The following is a 20,845-nucleotide window of genomic DNA, read 5'->3' on the forward strand; positions in this document are numbered from 1 at the left end:
CTCCTTGCCTCCTGTACCTTTCTGCAAACGCACTGTAGTTACTCAGCACACTCCTACATCTCCATGCTGTAAGTTTCTAAACCATTTAGGAAATGCACTGCTACTGTAAACCAGAGCACTCCATACCATGAGTCTCCTCCAGCCTCCCATCTTTCACCTGCTTTACAAGCTGTAGATCTACCACACCCTTAGTGAACGCTTGCACTTATATTTGTGGCCTACCTTTAGAAATCAAAGGGCACAGACAGAACACTATCTATTCTCAGCAATATCACCAAATGAATAATTCCCACAGTGAATAAGGAGCACCTGCACACAATGCTGCAGATGATGTTTCATCCAGATCAACTTCAGTGGCCTGAAATATTTATCTCCCACCCACATGCCTGCTTGAAAACACACATCTGCCTTTACTGTAGAGGAATTTCATGCAGGTGCTGAGCATTTCAGTTTGAATTCTCACACCACCTACATTAATACGACACTGCATTGCAAAGTTGGGATATGCTGAAGACAGCGAGTCTCTGTCCCTAGAGGTGTTAAGAAACATGCAGACGTTATACTGAGGGACATGGATTAGTGGGAGGTGGATGGTTGGACTGGATGATGTTAGAAGCCCTTTCCAACTTCAATAATTCAGTGGTTCTATGATTCTATAATGCTGACAGTGGAACTGTCCACATCACTTGTTAAACGACAACAGAAAAAAATCAAGTTTATACCTTTCAAACTGATTAGTCTCTTATCTGGAATACTTTCAAACCAAAATTATTTACTTAATAAACATCCATTTGTTTTCCTGAACTGATATAATAAATGTATTAGTACCGAGCACAGAAGTTTCCAGCAGGTAGGAAAAAAAACAAGTACTCTCTCTAGTACTGCATACAATAAGTAGCAACATTCCTCCCATTGCTGCAAGTTTAGAAAAAGGTATTCTTGCTGAACAGAGAAAAAGACTGGTTTTGTTGCTTTGCTTTTTTTTCCCCAGAAAAAAAGCCCCCGATTTCTGGTGAATTCATACCAAATACTTTGTGACAGCACTTACTGTGAAAACAAGCTCCAATAAATAACGCTTTTTTACCGGTAACACAAATCATTGAAATGGGTTTAGCTGAGCCAGAAAAAGAAACAAAGCCATCCATGGTTTCATCTTTCTTCCTTCTTTTAAATGAAAAAAGAAGAAAAGCTATTGACCATTACTTTGAAAGAAAACATCAGCTTCCTAAAACAATTCTAGAAGCCTTCTTTTGCTCCACAGCTGGCTTTTCGAAATAGCGCATTCAATTAAAGCCCAGGGGCACTATTACTTTAAAGTCATGACACAAATCAAAGAAATGCAAGACTTGATTTTGAAGACCATTACCGTAACATCGTTATTGACCGCTATAATGGTAATAAGTGAGACCCAGCATTCAGTGATTTTGATTTCTGCCTCCTGCCTGCATCCGTTCCTTGACAGAAATAGAAGCAATCCCCACATTTTTCAAATAGAAAACATTCAAACCCATATAAAAAAAAAAGAAAGTATACATAAATATGTGAGGAAATCACAATAAAGGAATTTGGGAGATGTAAGTGCTTTAGTTTTCTATTCTCCTGCTCTTGTACTAACTGGAGATGGCCATTATTCTCCACTGTACTGAGCTGCAGGCAGACATACAATCAATTCCTACTTTTTCCTGTCCATTTGATAGTGATAGAGATGTTNTAAAATGGAGAGGGTCTAGAAGGACAAGGGGCAAAATATACCTCTAGAAATTGTAGGCTGACAGTTTAACGAGCTATTAGGAGCTTTGCTTTGGTTTGCTTTGCTTGGTTTCTACATGAGAAATAACTTTGCATCAGAAAGTGCAGACTCCATGGAACTAAGACAAATTACATATGTCCATCAGTTCAACATCCGTCACCAAGACACTGAATGAAACTGCATCTCATTCTTTAAAGTTTAGACTTAAAAAGTGGATACTATATCAGAACAGGCAAATACTTCATCCAGACCAAAGTACTTTTTGTAAGGCAACAGAGAACGTTAAATAAAATCAGCATGCAAATCACAATAATATCTTGGTAGCCAAGGATTTTTTAATCCCAATAACTCATCTGTGTACAAATCTGCCCTACTTCACCGATCCTTGCTATCCTTTTCTGCATAGTTTTTTTCCAAGATCAGTGAGATAACATGACAGGAGCAAACACCTACTGGTGCTGGGACACAGCAAGGACTGTAAAAGCGTTACTGATGGATTTAGCATTTTAGATTTGTACTACTGCAATGAAAACTGTGCAGTTTTGATCGTCATGAAAAGCAAGTTTTCTCCACTCTCCACTGGCAGATCGCTCTGAATTGACTCCACTTGTGAGAGGGGCAGAATGTTTTCTGTTCAATTATTTGCTGCTAACTACTGAGGATGAAAGCTCTTAACAGAAATGGAGTCCCTGGTTCCCAAGTCATTCCTGGGGAGAGCAACAGAGAATTTTCTCCAGCTAAGCACCATCTGCTGAACTCCCTGAAATAATGAATGCAGTTCAGAGCCATTTATTTGAAGGCAAAGCTTACTAATTAAATAGAAGCACCGCGGCAGCAGAGTGCTTTCTTATTCAAGAACAGTCCACGGTACATTGATAATACTGTCTTTTATATATTTTGGACAAACAACAGTCCAGAACTTCAGCAGACTCCAACTACCTAAATGCCTCAAAGTTCAGTAACAGGCAGCTGATGCACACCACAAGGGGTTAGCAGGACTGTCCTTACAGAAACACTGCTTGAGCATTCTGTCCTTGAGTGGAAAATAAATAACTATGAAGCATATTTAGCTAAGCTACAGTTGATTTGTGTCAAAGCACTGCCATCAGTTTTTAATGTGCATGGCATGTTCGCTCTGAACACTTCTCCCTGAGGATTATTCTCCTTAATATGCAAAACACTAACAATTAAAAATTAAACCTGGCTGGCAGAACATCTTTGGCTTTTATTGTCCTCAGCGTATCATCTGGCCACCGATGTTCATCAAACTCTGATTACAAAAATTGATATTGCCCTTCAGAATAGCTAACAAGTCAAACATATGTGCTCAGTTCTGTCAATCAACTGCTTCACTAGGGAGCAGCGATAAAAGCCAGTGGCAAGAATAAGCCTCATCCCCAAAACACCACCACCCTGTTCAAACAGAGCCCAGTAGGGCTAGCTGGTGGGCTATTCAGTTCCATGTGAGCCCGAGCAATGAATGCAAATCAAGAAAGCAGCAGTCTTACGGAGTTGTGTTTTGTTTCCTTGCTAAGCTGCACAACTGTACCAAAGCCAGGCATGCGTTCACTGCTTCACTATTCCTGTTATTCACCTATCATCACTGGGAAGTAGAATTAAGAGGTTTCCAAAAATCCTCCTGTCAGAAAGGAGCTGTATCACTGACTTGTCACCTTTGGGAATCCTTTCACAGATGCAGCCTCTGTCCAGAATGACAAAGGCCAGGTTGACAGGAATGTACAAGTTACTGCTCTGCGAAACTCATCATGATCACCTTTGCTGTTAAGAGGGGTAGGTCACTTACAGGGGTTACAGATTTTTCCCCACTTGAGCGCAGAGTATTACCAGAACCTTTTTGCTTACCGGGGGATCTTGATCCTCAGCTGAGACGGTAGTGATAACAGTGCCCTTGACAGCATCAGGAGCAACCATTCCTCTGTAGAGCGTCTTGCTAAATACTGGCGAGTAATCGTTCATATCCTGCGGAACACAATTAAGAGTTTACTTCTGAAACTTAAACAAAATTACAGACACGTTCACAACTGATCTTTCAAACACTACCTGACCACTCCTTCCTCATTTGGAAACCTATCTGCCATTCACAGCCTCTTTGTGGCTCTCAATTCCCTTACCACCATGTAAAACTAGCTCAGAAGGTGAAGGAGCCAAGTTTCAAAACAACATATTCATATGAGACAGAGCAACAGAAGAGAATTCTGCAGGAAAATACAATCTTACAAGTGAACCAAGCAGAGATTTCCATGACAGCTGCTTCTCAAGCAGAGGGCCGCAACATGGTTTTGCTATGTTTCTCAAATGAATGACCTTGGACAGCATAATAAATGTCTGTGAGGATGAGGAAAGCACTGCTACAAATCCTCATAGTATGAGGCTGGATAATTAATGCATTATGTTCTGCTGCAGGGTCTGCAATTCAAGGCTTCAAGGCGCTGGAAATGTTTTTTTGCTTATTTTCAGATTTTCAAATAGACAACTGGACCATCAAATTAAAACAAAAAGTGACAAGTAGGCAATTCAAACTAGGAGAGCCTTCTAATGAAAAGATTTTGGAAAAGCATCTGAATTCAAACAAATTAGCACTTCTTTGTGGAATTACAGGCACTGCATCTTTTAATGTCTTGATCTGTTTTGCAAGAAGATAATTTGCTTAATCTGAGAATCTAAAGCAAGGACTATTTTACATGAACAATTTTGCTCCTCTCAACTCTTCAAAATGATGCCCTGTCTTCAAAATTAGCTATCCTTTGTTTGCTTCTTATCCTAAAAGCACCAGCGCAGAGCAATGTAGAAGACACCTTCTGTCCTGTAGCTCCACCTGGGCTAACAACCCAGTACAATGCTTATAATGACTTCATTTTTTCCTGGAATAATTCATCCCTCTATTTGTCTTTAAAACAAAACAGCAACAAAATCAGAACCTCCTCTTTCTCCTGACCTCCTACCCCCAGCCATACCTACTCTCAGTTCCTCAGTGCAGAAACAGCAGATCATGCTCAGCTGTTTGCTCACTGCGGGGGAATCACCATGTGATGTTTTTGTTATCTTTTGTGTACCTTAGCTCCTGAAAGTCTGCAACTTAAAGTGCTGGAAAGGCTAATCCTGTTGAAAGATGATACACTACATGCTCTGCTATAGAAAATGACTAAGTCATTCTACTTACTACCTCTATTTTTCAAGATACATGGATCAATAGAAAATATCCAGGAATACAAAGCGAAACATTAAGCAGAAAGGCAGAAGGTTTTCTGTCCTAACTTATCTGCCCTCTGAGCAGAGCTTTATGCATGACTGTGCCTCACAAACCCAATCCAAGCCAATCAAGTAGACAGCAAGCATTTCAGTCACCCCTAAGCAGGACAGCTCCAGGTGCTTTTCATTGTGGCTCATCTCTTGATGAATCTTAAAGCAGCCACCTGTTCTACATGGTAGAATTCCAGCTCATGGCCTCACTTCCATCAAAATGAAAGTTCCTTGTAAGAATGACAAGCTCCCACCACACAGCTGCACTACACACTTCAATGAGAGCATGACTGTGATTACAGGCAGGTGATCAGGTCTCTCGTATTCATATTGAATGTCCGCAACAAGGAATGGCCAGAAGCAAGAAGGTATGTGTGTGGAGCAGGCAGATGAGGTAGATTCAGGTTTTACTGATTGTAATGGCTTCTTTATTTCCTAGAAGTCCTTGTTCAGTGTGGGGAGTCAAAAAAAAAAACCAACAACCAGACTTCTAGGCTACTTCCCATAAAGCAAGAAGTGGTTTTGTTACAGGTATGCTGGGGCATTTCCACAGAACATTATCATCTCCTTCCGCAATTAATGTTTCTTCCCACTTAAAGGTATTGAAAAGGTCACAAGGAGCAAAAAGCACAAACAGTGAAGATGGACTACCATATAAATCTCATTTTGTTAAGAGTTCAGGAGGATACCAAATTCTATACTTTGAGAAGAACTTAAGAGATCATGATCCTCCCAGGCCTTGTGGCCTCTGCAGTTAGACTTCCCCTTGCATCACAGTGGACTTCACAGTGAGTACTGCACAGCATGGAGGACTGCTCTGACTGATAGAGAGATACCGTTTTCAAGTTCTCATGACAGAAGCACTCTGGATAAAAATCTAACATTGCAGAGCAAGTGCTGGGCCTGTAATGTGTCTCGAGACTAAGGACACGGACAGACATGCTCTTGCACAGCTATCTCACTGAAGATGACCTTATACATGAAGGCTTCTGCTTAAACACCACAAAAACCTGACTTTGCATTGGAATGTATGTGGCTTACTGGTGCAATCCATTACCACAGGTTAGGGATAGAGTGGTAATCTACCACAAAACCACAATAACAAGTAGTGTGTTATTGTGGTGTGTGTGTTCCTGTGGCCAAACTGCACAAGCATCTTACAACTATTCACATTCCTTTGCTTCATTCGTATAAATCCGGGCTGATATTAACTACCAGCACACACAAAAATGTAAATGGGAAATACGGGTAATGCGCTCTATATATCTTGCATTGAAATACTTGGGCCATGTATTTTGGCAATAAGGTAATAGCAGCCATGTATTGGTATATAAGTACATTACCTTTGTGTCACTGCTCATCCAGCCAAAGATTTATTATACTTTTGAATGCTTTTGTTTACACAAAGACTCAAAGTCAAAGCATAAAAAACCCAAAGCTTTTCCCTATCAAAGTTTCCCTTTACCTAACACTCCTGGCTTGGCATCACATTGCTCATGTCGGGCAGCACATAAGAGCAAGACAGCAGAACTTCTTCCCTGTCAGAAAGATTAAGCATCTAAAGCACGAAGGAAGCACATTATGGGAAGCAGACATACTCAAAGACTGACATTTTTGAGGACCCACATACGTAGTCCCAAAACTAAATGAAGACTGAAGAGATTTCTTGATGCCAACTCATTTGTTATCTCAGACATCACCCTCAGCTCCAGCCACTTACAATTACACTCTGAACAAGACACATCACGTTCAAATAAGAAATAATCAGAAAGATTTGAGTGAACAAATGCTGACTGGTCTACAGATATTATGAGAACGATGAACAAAAATGTTGGTGAGCTAAGATACACATCAAGGAATGCCAATGAGGAGAAGGAAACATGTGGGAGGAAAGGCATCGAGAAGCAAATCAATAAGTAATTTAGAAACCATTAAGGCAGTCACCAGCAGTAACACGCTAAAACCAAGTTAGGTGGTACTGCCAATGTGGGATGGCAATACACAACCAGTGCAGAAGAAAAATATCTGCAGTACTGCACTCCCAGCACAAAATTAACTTGTAAACGTAAACAGGCTTCACAGATAACAACAGACTTTTGACTTGTGGGGATAGGTTGGATACCAGCGGGAAATTCTTTACTATTAGGGTGCTGAGGTGCTGGAAGAGCTGCCCCAAGAGGCTGTGGATGCCCCGTCCATCCCTGGAGGTGTTCAAGGCCAGGTTGGATGGGGCCCTGGGCAGCCTGGGCTGGTATGAAATGTGGAGGTTGGTGGCCCTGCCTGTGGTGGGGGGTTGGAACATCGTGATCCTTGAGATCCCTTCCAACCCAGGCCAGTCTGTGATTTCTGTGATTCTGAAATGTACATTATGGATTCAAATGACTGCTTTCTCTGTATCATTGCTGACCCCCAACACTGCCTGCAGTGCACACAGAGGAGAAGCTAGCCTAGCTCAGCCCATTCTGCACCTCCTCCACCATGGAGCCATTGCTATTTCTGACAGGCACAAACCAGAGAGGTGTCAGTGCTCCTCTGTGACTTTGCATTGGATCCCACAGAACCATCTGCTAAAGGATCCCCAGTTGCCTGTACAAAAATAAAACCCTACACTTCATAAAATACACTGGGATTACAGCACAAAGAAGTTGTGAAGGGATCAGGACCCGGCTCCTGCTCACTTTACTCAACTACAGCTTCAGCTTGTCACTGCCCCTCTATTTTAACTAATGGCAGGTAACATTAGAGTGAGAGATTTGACTGATTTGAGCATCATTAATGCAGACTTTCTGAAAAATAATAAAAATAAAAAAGAGAAAATGCGTTTTGGTAGAATCCTTGTTTTTCATTAGCTATCTTGACACAAACAGAAGTAATGCAAGGTGACGCTTCAATATTATTTTATATATTTACACAAATATACATGCGCCTACATAAATATACGGATACACATCTGCACCTATCTATCTCAGTCATAATCATCTGTGCAAAAGCCCTTTAATCATGCAGAGGGAATTCTGCTGCTGAACTTCTTTTTGCAGCCTGCAGCCCGCAGTGCACTAGGGGGCAGCCCTGTCAAGTAGGAATGAAGCTTCTCCTCCAGCCCATGCAATAAAAATCAGCGCTTTACCCTCTCCCAGCTTTCATCCCATGAAAACAGGCTTATTCCTTTTTCATCGACTAGTCATTTTATACAGCTGATAAAAACAGCTTGGTGGTTGCGGCTTTTTTTTCTTTTAGCTCCTGTTTCTTTCTGCAAGTGGCCTAATTATAATCAAGTATTGGTTATTTATTAAAATTGTTGCAATTCTTTAGTGGCAAAATCCAGTCATTAAGCCGCTGAACAGTTCCAGAGGGATAAACTTCCAAACAAAGGACAGCAAGTTCAGATGTACTGCTGATGTTTCTTGACCACTTAGAGTCCGAAAGAGAATTTTTACCATCATCAACTGAACATGAATGCAGGAGTGCCAAATTGTGAGGACTGCACTACAAACCCAGTTCGGTGCTAAGCTGCTCTTTCTTCTCGTCTCTCTCCTCAGCTCCTAAACCAAAACTTCCACAGTTCTACAAAGAGACACTTCATTCTATTTCTGATCTATTGACAAATCACTCTAGGGTGGTGAGGAAAATTAGCTTTGTAAATGTTATGTGTTTGTGGATTGTTAATAACTTCACCAAGGATTTTTAAGTACATCCATGGGGTTTACCTACGACTTTAGGACTGTATTCTTTGATTATAGCTGCTGGTACTGAGGTTTCTAGTCACCTGTATCTAAGTGGAAATAAACATGCCCTCACTATAAGAGTCTCAATGACAGAATGGTATCTGAGCTAATAAATGCATATCAAGCATTTACAGATCCTTTTACAGCCTACTGGCTTTTATGATATGCAATAAATAGAAAGGAAAAGCACCAAAAAACAACGTATTTTATTAAAAGTGGTTCATACTTGCTCTGAATTTAAATGTATATAAATATAATTCCAGTAAGGGAGGAAGCAAGGAAGTTTACTTCAAAACATAACTGACATTACACTAAAATTTTCACATTTGCTCCATTTTTCTCCAGTTAGTCTAGACTTGGTCTTCTGCTGCCCTTTTGTTTTGAACAACTAAGTCTATGTGCACAATACCAGAGCTCAGAGCTGGTGGCTTCCCACCCAAGCTGCCTCCAAGCATTCAGGTAGCCAGCAGAGGTTTCCAAACACCAGGGATTTCCACAGAAAAAGCATTTCTCTACTCTCCCTCTTCAAACTCTCTTCTACAGAGCGTTTTTTCTTTTTATATCAATGTACTTGACAACCATTACTCCTCTTGAGTTTTCTGTAGCCACTGAAAGATGTTGCTCAATACAAAGTTCAAAATACTTTATCGAGGAGAATGAAAATCCCCTAAAGCCACAAGAACTCATGGTCCTAAGGGCACCCACAGCCCCATCTCCCCTTGGTCCCCCTCCAGCACCCTTCCCTTGGGTCCAGGATTCATTTCTGCCCTATAGTGGCCTCTAGATTTGGAATCATGGATTAAAGCATTGAAATAAGTGAGATTTTATGTCACAACTGTAGCAGATTATTCCCACAATAGAGTTTTATCTTCCTGAAAGAAAACCCAAATGTTATCCAAATGAAATCCCATTACCAGAAGATGAGCTTTTCATTTAAACATCTAGATACTGTCTCCCACAGCATTCTCCTGGATGAGCTGGCAGCCCATGGCTTGGACAGGCACACTCTTTGCTGGGTAAGGAACTGGCTGGAGGGCTGGGCACTGCGAGTGGTGGCAAATGGAGTTCAGTCCAGCTGGTGACTGGTTATGATTGGTGTTCCCCGGGGGTCAGTGCTGGGGCCTGTCCTGTTCAATACCTTTACTGATGACCTGGATGGGGGCATGGAGTACATCCTCAGTAAGTCAGCAGACAACACCAAGCTGGGAAGAAGTCAATCTGCCTGAAGGTAGCAACTGCCAACTGACTCCCAACAACTGCCAACAAATCCCAGACCTTTGTGCAGTTGGTGACCACCCAGACCTCCAACTGGTCAAGATCTTTGCAAGGCCTCTTCATTCTCAAGGGAGTCGAAAGCTCCCCACAGTTAAGTGTACCTGCAGACTTTAAGCAGCGCACCCAAGTTGCTGATGAATACACTGAAGAGAACTGGCCCTAAAACTGAGCCCTGCAGAATGCCACTAGTAAGAGGCCACCAGGCTGGTGTAGCCCCAATTCACTATTGTCCCTATGAACCTCACCTGTCAAGCCTCCTGCTCACCCATCCATCTCATTATGGTTGTGTCTAGCTGTATGCTGGGCATTTGGTCCAGAAGAATGATGTAAAGAAACAGAACTGAAAACTTCACTGAAACACAAAAAGATGACACCAACTGGGTTCCCCACTGCCTCCACACAAGCAGGTTTCCCAGGTTACTTGGGAACCAGGTTACTAGTTATTTCCCCAAGCAGCCTCAAGTCTGCTCTCCATATATGCAGGGCTGAAGGTTGGATGGCAGTACTCCTGCCACCAGGGATTTTTTAACCAGCCTAAAAGACTAATGGCCACTTGACACAGGAGACTCTCTCAGCTCACAAGCAACAGTTCTAGGCAGGCACTTCTCCTAGTTGGTGTGAGCTGTGCTCTGGCTAATAAAAGGATCTTTTGACAGTCAGAGTAGTTTGGGAATTCACCGTCCCTTTGGACAAATGGGTATAGTCAGGTTTATCACATCTGGAAATTCATTCTACGATAACAGCCCACTGGGATTAAGGCACTGCAGGAATTACACGAACTGTTTTGCTGGTAGAACTGTAATAGAGCATTACTAGCAATATACAGATCAGTTTTTATTTATTCATGTTGCTCTATCACTTTGAATCACCAGCCAGAGCTAATGGCTGCATTATACCATATACTCTGCTTGAAAAAGTAAAAAGTAATCTTTTCCCAGATTGCAGAAGGAGGAGGAAAAAGCAATTATAATAAGAAAGAGAGAAACTGATACAAAAAATAATGATGGTACTACTGATAAGAGAAGGTCGTAACATGCAAGTTGCTTACAGGCCCCATGATACAAAGATTCTTACCATGTACATTTAGACACACATTATTCATTTAACAGTAACGTATAAAAGAAAAAAAAAAAAATCAGTCTTTTCTCTCCAAAGAAGCTTTACCACTGTAGTAAATCCTAATATAAGCACACCATTTGAGCAGTAATGATTCTGCTTCTCCCAATACTTGGAAACTTCTATATTGAGAGAGGGTGCTTCAAAGTGCAGTATGCACGACAGACACCCTCAGCAGATAATTCAGCTCTCTCATACTTTGCACAAATGCAAATCTCTGCTGTTAACATGATGAGAGAAACGAGGCCTTAATAGTGGCAAATAAATTGTCTCTTGGAGTTGCTTGTGTTTTCGTTTCTTAAACTTCACTTTCAAGACCTAAAGAGCTGCTTCTAAGTTGCATGACTTTATATATATATTCACATATATCTACATACACAAAACAAAGTAAGCTTTGTCTTCTTCATTACAGACCAGCTTACAATTATCAGTTAACAAGAATGAATGCTTGTGTAATCTCTCCATCCATCCCTAGATAAGACAACTCATCAGGACCTTCCAATTATGATGAAAAGCTACTTGAAAACTGAAAAAAATGAAAACCCTCAGGCTGTGTGAGGCTCCAGACAAAGTTGTGTGGCTTTTCTGTTTATTTCCTTGTTGTTGTTACTTTACTTGGCAAAAGGAACTCCATGCCACTCACACTATTCCTCTTCAGTACTACCAGAAACAATACAACAGCAACTGATTTATATAAAACAGGAAACCAGAGAAGGAAATAAATGAAATACTGTTTTAAGGAGACTAATAATGCTACTTTCTGGCTACATAGAACTTTTTAAAGGCATAGTCGGGGCAGAATGCATTTCCTCACTAAACACACAGCTCTTTAATTTACCTTCAATTTCCTCTGAATAAAGAGTTGAAGTCATACATCGTAAAGGGCCACTTGGCTGCAGCAGCAGCAAAGAATGTATTTCAACACTGACGTGCAGGTAACAGATTAAGTTGTTTTGCAGTCTGTGCTTTGATCAAGTTCAGGAAAGGTTAATATAAACTATTTGTAACTTGTCACACCAAAGGCTGAGCGTCTAAAGAAAGTCACAGCATGTATTCACCCTCCTCCCAGCTACAAAGATCTCTGTGATTATGGGTACGCTGCACTTCTGCTCATTCACTTTTACATCACATAAATAATAGATGACACCATCAGATGTTGTACATAGTTGGTTAACAGAACCCTATCACAGAGGAAAAAATATAATGCTCCCTATTTAAAAGCTGGGCTGTTAAAAATAATGAATATTAATAGAGAAGAACAGGTCCAAAAGGACTTTATCCCTCGTGGTTACATGAATTTCTTGCCTGGTCCAAATATTGTCTTACTGCTGGCTTCTAGTTTTCTCTTGTCAGTTTCGAATTAACAAAGTCTGCTAAGTTGAGTTAACAGTTAACAAAGTCTGCATAGCTATAACAATAGGGACTACAGTAGACATGCACTTGGTTTATTTCCTAATTTAAATAAAATGAAAGCACATTTACAAGTAAGAACACACTGCATTCCTATTCCAGAGCAGGCAGGCTCAGCAGGAACGATGCCTGCAGAGCTGTGGCAGGAGGATGTGCATCCCCATGCAGAAGCACCCAATCCCCTCATGCAGGTTCTGTGCTGGAAGACTGTCTGGTAAATATTACCAGTTTTAAAACCCCTATGATTCATTACACTGATGTCTTCACTCAAAAAATATAAACCACACCCACGAAACAACAAATGTACTCAGCAGGAGTTCTCAATTCAGTTGTGCCCTACAGCAACAGCTGCAGTTATGACTGCAGAGGGATAAAAGACTGGACTGTGATCAGACAACAGACAAATGAAGGCTAGGCTGCTTCATACACAGTCATTTATGCCACCATGCATTCAAGATCTGAGTCAGTGTCCTATAAACATCCCCAACAAGCTGCTGAACAGAGATCAGCGTCCTCTGTCAGCTTGCCACGATATACTGACATTGGCCCTGTGCAGCATGAATGCTTCTGTCAAGAGAACTTCAGTACTGTGCCATCTCAGCACTGATATGGACTTTCCATCCCCAGTCAAGGCACATTAGCTCTCTCCCTTCTTAACAAGGGCAGAAGAGAACAAACCCAAACCATATTGCAGCGTACTGTTACTTTTCCATTGCTTCTCACACCTAAGGGCCAGCCGCTCTCCTTGTTCTTCAGCTGCTCTTGAATTCTAGTTGTTCTCCTATAGATCCTTCTTATTTCACATAAGGTTCTGGTTTCAATCCCCTTCGTCTTTCCCCCCCAGGAATTCTGAATTTAAGTGCAGTTCCTCCATAGCCTCCAAATAATCCCTTATTTTCTTTCTAGATCTTTCTTCTGATCAAGATTCTAAATCTTCAGCACCTCTCTGATACGTATCCATTAATGGCATCTGTCCAACGAAGTGAGATATTAAAGAATTTTTTCCACAAGCCCTTCCCCACTCTTGAGAGCCACTGACAACACTGTTCTCCTACCTGGCGCTCACAGCTGGGACCTACACGTTAATTTAACTCTGCAGTTATTCAGCTGACATAATTGATGGGTTGAGAAAGCCAGCCCTGTGTGGAATATGACAATAGTCAATCCTTTGCTGCTTTCTTCTACTTATTTTCACACTTCTTCCCCCTCTTTCTCTTCCTTTCTCATGCAAAATATAACCTGTTTGTCTTCATTTTCAGGTCCCTTTCTGGCCACAGCACTGAGACTAAACAGAACTGCAGCTTTTCCCTGAACACATTCCTATTTGAGCATAGGTTCCCAAGCTAATTTTCTTCTTTGACTCTCTTGGAAACCACCATTTCCAGAGGGCAGACTAATGATTCAGAAACACTGCATCAAAAGTCTTGCAGAGATAGAGAGGCATTGTAGAATCCTCCTTATGTCAATGCTAATAATTCGACATATTTGCTGTCCCTAGAATAATACTGAGTGCAGTAGGGACCTACAGAATTAGTCAGCATCAGCAATCCATTGTATCTGCAGACACACAGTTAAGCTGAACCACAAAACTGATGAATACACACTGAATACTTTGTGCAGAATTACATTTACGCTGAAGTTGCCAGGTACCGAAGTTCACATTTTTGAGGCACACTTTTGCTCCTGCGACAGTTTTTGCTTCATAGCTCAAATACCAGATACTGAATTCCTTTCTCTCCTACAACTGTTGTTCACCAACAAAGAATAAATACGTAAGTAAATACATGAAGCAACCAGACAAAAGGATTCGTCTGACTGTCTCTGTAATTGCACTGCTGTAAACACAAAGGAACGTGCTGTAGAGGATCTACACTATCCTTGGATATAAGCACATGAACCAGCAGAAGACTGGTGGAGAGCTACTACCTCTGCTATGAATTCATGGATCCTTACTAAGCAGAAAAGCATTATCCCCCCATTACTGGTGAGACAGCAGAAACAGAGGTGATGTAACTCATGGCATAAAAATGATTTATAGCAGAAGACCACTGAATAAGCCTGTTTCTTTGCAGCTCTGTATTTTCAAGACGCTGAAATTAAAATATAAGACTTAGTGTGCTACATCAGCACTCAATACACCTGAATGGTTCATAATACTACAATTTATGAGAGCTTTAAATGAAACGTGATGGTGACATTTTTGCAAACAATTCCATTAGGTACTTACTTCAATCTTGCAGCAGTTCTAAGGGATTAAATGTTTTCATGTTTGTCAGCTATTCCTGTACTTCACAGAGCTATGAACCAAGAATTAACTATGTAATTGCAAACAGCAAAGCAATTATAGCAGTTATAAAGTGTATGTTTGACAGAACAAGTTGCTGTCAGAAAAAGGCAGTAGCTTCCCACAGTGAAAAAGAAGGAAAGCAGACATACTGTGCCCCTGCGTGTCATTGGGACTCCTGTAAGGGCTGTGAAGATGTTCTGTAATAAAAAGAAGAGGATGCTATCAACCCACCAGCTGCTCTTACCTTCACCGTCACTGTGACAGTAGCAAGACCTGGAGGCATAGTGCCCTTGCTGTCAAAGGCTTCCACAAGGAAGGTGAAAGTTGCATCCGTGTCAGAGAATGACTCATAATCCAAGGACTTCCGAAGCGATAACTCGCCTGTATACTTGTTCAGTGCAAAATACTCTAGTGCTTCCTGCGTCCGGATTCGATAGGTAACATTAGAACCAAGATCAACATCTTTTGCCTAGAGCATGCCGTACAGAAAAAGAAAAAATACTTCAGAGCAAACAAAACCCATCTTACAGGACTTGTAAATACATTTTGTTACATTATTCTAATACTGAATACTACCGTACAATAATCCACTAGAGGTTATTCAATTAAAACATGACACGTGAAATGAGCACAATATTCTGGGCAAGACTCAACACAAGCTTCTGTTCTTGGTCTCTTCCCTGGGCAGCCACTATTGGCCACTGCCAGGGAGAGAATGCTGGGCTAAGCAGATCTTTGACCTAACTCCGCAGAGCAACACTGATGGGTTTTGTTTCATACCAGTATTTAGACAAAGAATATTAATTTCATTAGGAGGAATATGATGCAATTTTTAAGCTGTTCGTCTGCATTACAATTTGCCTACAGACAGCTTCTCATTAAGCTATGCTGACCAAAACATCAGGAGGCTCTTTCCAGCTTACAGGAAATGAATCTCAGCTATAGAGATCCATCTTAAGCATGAGTTAGAACAACTAATAAGTAACTCTCACTTGGTTATGTTTTTTTCTGTTTTTATTTATTTATTTTCTATAGTCAACAAAGAGAAGACAACAACTCAGGTCCCCCCGTGCTATCTCAGATGACAATCCTGACATTCGGTTGATCACCCTGGAAACAACTACACACCTCCATTAATTACGAGGGAGGCTCTGAAAGTAATGTCTCCTATTTTGCTGCATTGGCCCAAAACATCAGAGGAGGGTGTTGGTAGTATGGCAGGCTCTTGTTCATTGCTGATGAAAATGCATAGCTAACAGTGGTGACTATGTTGAAAAATAGTGTGTTGTAGCTAAGATCTTGCTCCATCAATTAGTGTCATTGCACACTTCATATCTGCTGTAGTTTCCATAGAAAGAAAGAGGAGGCATTACTTTCAGAGCGACCTACATACAATGAGAGAGTAGAAGTGTAGGCTTAACTTAAATGTTTGAATCCATTGAGACAAAGCTCTATCTTTTGCAAACTACATGAATGAACCCAGGAGCAACATGATGAGTTTTCAAGCAGAAACCAAAAGCATATAAAGAATTCTGTAAAACAATACTCCAAAATGTGACAGTAGCAGCATTCTTCAATTTTATATATAATTGCTCTTCTTTCCAAGCAAACCTCAACAAACTGACATCTAAAGGACATGAATTTTTCAGTCTAAGTATCACACCTTCCCTTATTTCTGCTTGCATTTTTTGTCTCTCTGACAAATGAACTAAAAACATTCACAGTACATCTACCAAACATTCTCTTCCCTTCGTAACGCTTTCTTACCTCTATCTGCAGGAAGACAGTGCCAGGTGGTAGATTTTCAGGCACCACGACAGCGTAGGAAGCATTTGTAAAAACAGGGCTGTTGTCATCGATATCCAGCACCTTGATTGCTAAAGTTAGTGTTGAACGGCGAGGGTCCACAGCTCCATCTGTTGCTTCAACAATCAGTTCGTAATAGTCTCGTACTTCTCTGTTCAGCTTAACTGCTGTATATATGCTGCCATTTGAAGTGATTCGAAAAAGATTCTTGAAGTTTGCCAGACTGTAATGAACTTGGCCATTGACACCCGCATCCGGGTCCGTAGCCTAAGGAAACAGAAAAAGAGTATCAAGTTTTAATGCATATTGCATGTTTTTTATTATACGCTGTGATTTAAGGCGTTTCACTGCTGCCAATCATTACAGAATACATGCTTAGACAAATGTAGTCAGCTAGAATGGACAGATACACTGAAAGTTTCCATTTTTATTAAGGTTTGTTAAATCTAGTGATGTTTTAATCATTGATCTCAGAAGAACTACTTCAATTTCAACAGTTTATGTATCACTTTCTTCAAAATCAACATAATCAAATCTCACGCTCACTCTTCTACACACAGAAGATGCTGGTGAATGCAATAGATAAACCTTTAGATTTTGTCCAGTTGGTATTTGTTCTTCCGAACAGGACTAAGCCTTGGTGTTCAGCATCAGCTAAAGCAATTCTGGTTATTATGTAACTGCCCTGATAAGGACAGACGCAATTCATACTCATTTCTCCTAGAGGCACTAGAGCACAATTCCAATGCTGACCAGTTGTTTTCCCTCCTCTTAATTAAATTAAGGCATGATGAATAGGGTCATGTAAATTTAACAAGGCCATTCTGTGAGAAAGGTATTCTCATTCATCTGACTCTGAAATGCGGCTACACACAACTGAGAAGACACGAGAATTTTATGTTTTGCTATAAGAATGCTTGGGAAATACCCATGAATGTGTAACTCAGGTGAAGGTGTTAATTTTAAGACATTATAAATGCAGCCATTTATCTTCCTAAGAATCGATTAGAAGTTAATTAAAAGTGTTAACGAGAAAAATTCCTTTATGCTTTTTCCCTGTACTACATCAATGCATCCTAACGGTCACAGCTTCATAATGACCGGCCTATGGAGAATCCTTACAGTCAACATATTTCAACGTATGGTTGACCTACTCAGTTTACAATCAAAGCTATTTCCTCCGTGGCAATAACAGATTTGGGGCAGAAGAATCTCACTGATGACATATAGGAAAACTATCCAAAACTTGTCAGGAAAAAAAAGGTCAACAGACAGGCTGACTTAAAGAAAACTGAAGCACAGGAAATGAAGAATAAATCACAGAGCTCCTGCTTTAGAACCTCCCAGATGCTCCTGGATGCAGCTGGGTCATCTCCAATCTCTCCTTGTTGTGCCTCCAGCCCCACTGCCACTGCCTGCACACAAGAACTTAGTGCACACATACATTTCAAAGTCAGGTTCATGTCTTTGCAGAATTTAAACTTGTTTTGCTAAGAAAAAGCTGTAAGAAAATGCTATTGTTTACGCAGATTAGACTGTTTGTTGAATGTAAGATCTTCATTAATTGCCATATTAGCCCTACAGACCTAAGAAGTGACAATGTACCCACTACAGACATAAAAGCTTAGACTATTTTCTAAAAGAATGACATCTCAAGGATACATGAAATGAACTTCCACATGGGCTATGCCAACATCTGTAAGCATTTCTTTCATTAGATAAGGCCCACCAGAAGTAATAAAGATCAAAGTAAACACTAAGCATAAAACCGGTTGGATTTCTTTCTCCTCACAGCACAATCTCTTTCTTACCCTAGATTCCAGCACCCTTAACATACCCAATGTTGCTGTCTAAAACTTTTTCTTTCTCAAATAAGAAATGAAATATGTGTACAACACAACTCCCCTCTAAAACTTTCCAGGAGAACAGCTCTCTTCCTCCACCACAGCAGAATGTCAAGGCGAAGACAACTAAAAATATCTATTCCTTCTTTGTTTTTCTGCTAAGAAAAAAACCCACAAATATTTGCTTTCCCCTAGTCCTAAATCCAAGTCCTCCAACCCCTCACCCCTGCAGCTGTCAAAGGAAAGGAAGTATTGGACCCAGTTCAGGACAACACCTGGGTAGCAAGCAAGAGTGCAAAGGAGCCTGAAGCACTCTCTGCCACACAAGAGCACTCAGGTTCCCACCCCAAAAATCTATCTAGACATTACGCTCTCTGATCACTTTCAAGCACACACAACACAAACCTGGTAAATCTAGAAAGAAAACAGCACATTTCACTAGTTTTCCCCTGCTCTTCTTCCGAGTGGTTCAAGGCAGACATGCCACACTGGTGTCACACACCTGGAGGTTTGGAATTCCCTTAAGTCACTGTGGCCCCACCAGAAGGGATTTGATTGTGATGGAGCAGCTTCTTTAGGAAGGTCTACGTTAATTTACTTCCGTGAGCACACCTATGAGTTACTTAGAAAAAGAAAACAGTGATATCTGTCTCCTCTTGTCAATGCTGTTTACAAGAGACGCAGGACAAGACATTCTCTCTCCTATCTCATTAAGTTCATTGAGAGACAGGGAAAGCACGCTCCTATACAGACTCTCTAATGACTTCTGCTTTTCATTTCCATCTTTCCCAGGAACAGCTTACAAAGTACCGCATGGTAAAACAAACCTGCATAAGCCACGTGATAGACAGATAGATAAAAAGGCTTATCTATATGGCAAGTGTGAATTTGTATTACCAACAGCACTTCAATATTACTAAGACAATCTCACAAATATGAACCAACAGTAACAAACCATCTTCCTGCAACGCAGCTTGAAAATAAAACCCAGAATACAAACTATTTTCCAAAAGCTTAGAAATACGATTCTGGGAGACCTGAGTATCACTTGAAGGAACATTAACTCTGAAATCTAATGACAAATGTTTAAACATCAACAATATTAATCGTGTCATTATTATTTTCAAAAGGAGCTTCCTACTAATATCCATAATTATTGCTCAGGACAGGTAACAATGGAATTTAAGCAGGTTAATTGAGGATTTACACTCAAATTGCTGGAGCTGGAGAACACCAAAACAAGGCAGAGTTGTCACTCATAGATGCCTGTATAGTTTAACTCAAGACAACAGATATCCCCTTTGGAACCACTCTTCCAGTTTAATATTTCCTACAGCTCTGCAGAGATAGCCCCATCATCCATCCCCACCCCAGCAAGACCTCTGGCTCCCCAAAAGCCTCTCCAGCATTCCAGCTAATACTGCATCTCCAGGAGGGATGGGAATGGTGCAGGAGGATGCAAAGGATGCTGTCAGTGGGAGCTGGCTAATTGTCTGCAGGGAAGATAACAGGATTTTTTCATTATTACGGGTTTAAAAGATTCCCAAGCCCCTCAATTGTGCCAAATAGCAAATCAAATGTGAGTGGGAGTGCTAAAATGGATATTATGGATGTTGCATTTTCTTTTTAAAGGAGATGATTACTTGTGCAGATAGGACTAAGCTAACATCTCCCAGATGCATTAAGAGGCCACAGCCATTGGAAAAAAATTCTGGCTCCGTATTTACTTAAGCATACCTTCAGAAGGGAAAATCAAGTCATTCTAGAAAGCTCAGCATTTTTCTTCAGAAAGGCTTTGTATGTTTTGTTTATTTTTGCTTGCTTTTACAGTCTTCTGTTTTCCTATTTCATTAAGTGCTCAAAGTAAATGAAAAGACTGGAAAGTATGAAGGGTTTTTCAAGATTTCCGTCAGCTAAAATCCAGATAGCGTCAAAAGTAGCAAATACAGAACCAATTCTGTCCTCACACTATTTTCTCATGCACTATGCTCTTTCTGCAGGCAATTAGATAAATTAATTGTGCTCCTAAACACACACGGCGCCACTCTGTGCCCATTCAGATAGCTGTAATGTGCTACCAAGTCAAGGTATTACCGAGTTATCATAATTCTTAACTACAGGGGCTTGAAACTGGAAGAGGGCAGATTTAGACTGGAAATTCTTTACTGTGAGGGTGGTGAGACACTGGAACAGATTGCCCAGTGAGGTTGTGGATGCTCCCTCCCTGAAAACATTTAAGGCCAGGCTGGATGGGGCTGTGAGCAACCTGGGCTAGAAGGAGGTGTCCCTGCCTACAGCAGGGGGTTGGAATGAGATGATCTTAAAGGTCCCTTCCAACACAAGCCATTCTATGATTTCATTCTATACTTGG

General features: G+C 40.8%; 1 protein-coding gene across 9 annotated transcripts in view; it reads right to left on the bottom strand.

The window, feature by feature from the left end:
• Positions 1-20,845, bottom strand: part of PCDH15 (protocadherin related 15) — an 814,794-nt gene that overhangs the window by 77,527 nt on the left and 716,422 nt on the right. For all 9 annotated transcript variants that reach the window (XM_032445316.1, XM_032445314.1, XM_032445315.1 and 6 more), the window contains 3 exons: positions 16,592-16,897; positions 15,069-15,293; positions 3,614-3,730 (listed from right to left, as the gene is read on the bottom strand). In XM_032445316.1, coding sequence (XP_032301207.1) covers positions 3,614-3,730; positions 15,069-15,293; positions 16,592-16,897 — 648 coding nt within the window. The remainder of the gene's footprint in view (positions 1-3,613; positions 3,731-15,068; positions 15,294-16,591; positions 16,898-20,845) is intronic.

Source organism: Coturnix japonica, chromosome 6, assembly GCF_001577835.2.
Source record: "Coturnix japonica isolate 7356 chromosome 6, Coturnix japonica 2.1, whole genome shotgun sequence".
Classification (NCBI taxonomy): Eukaryota; Metazoa; Chordata; class Aves; order Galliformes; family Phasianidae; genus Coturnix; species Coturnix japonica.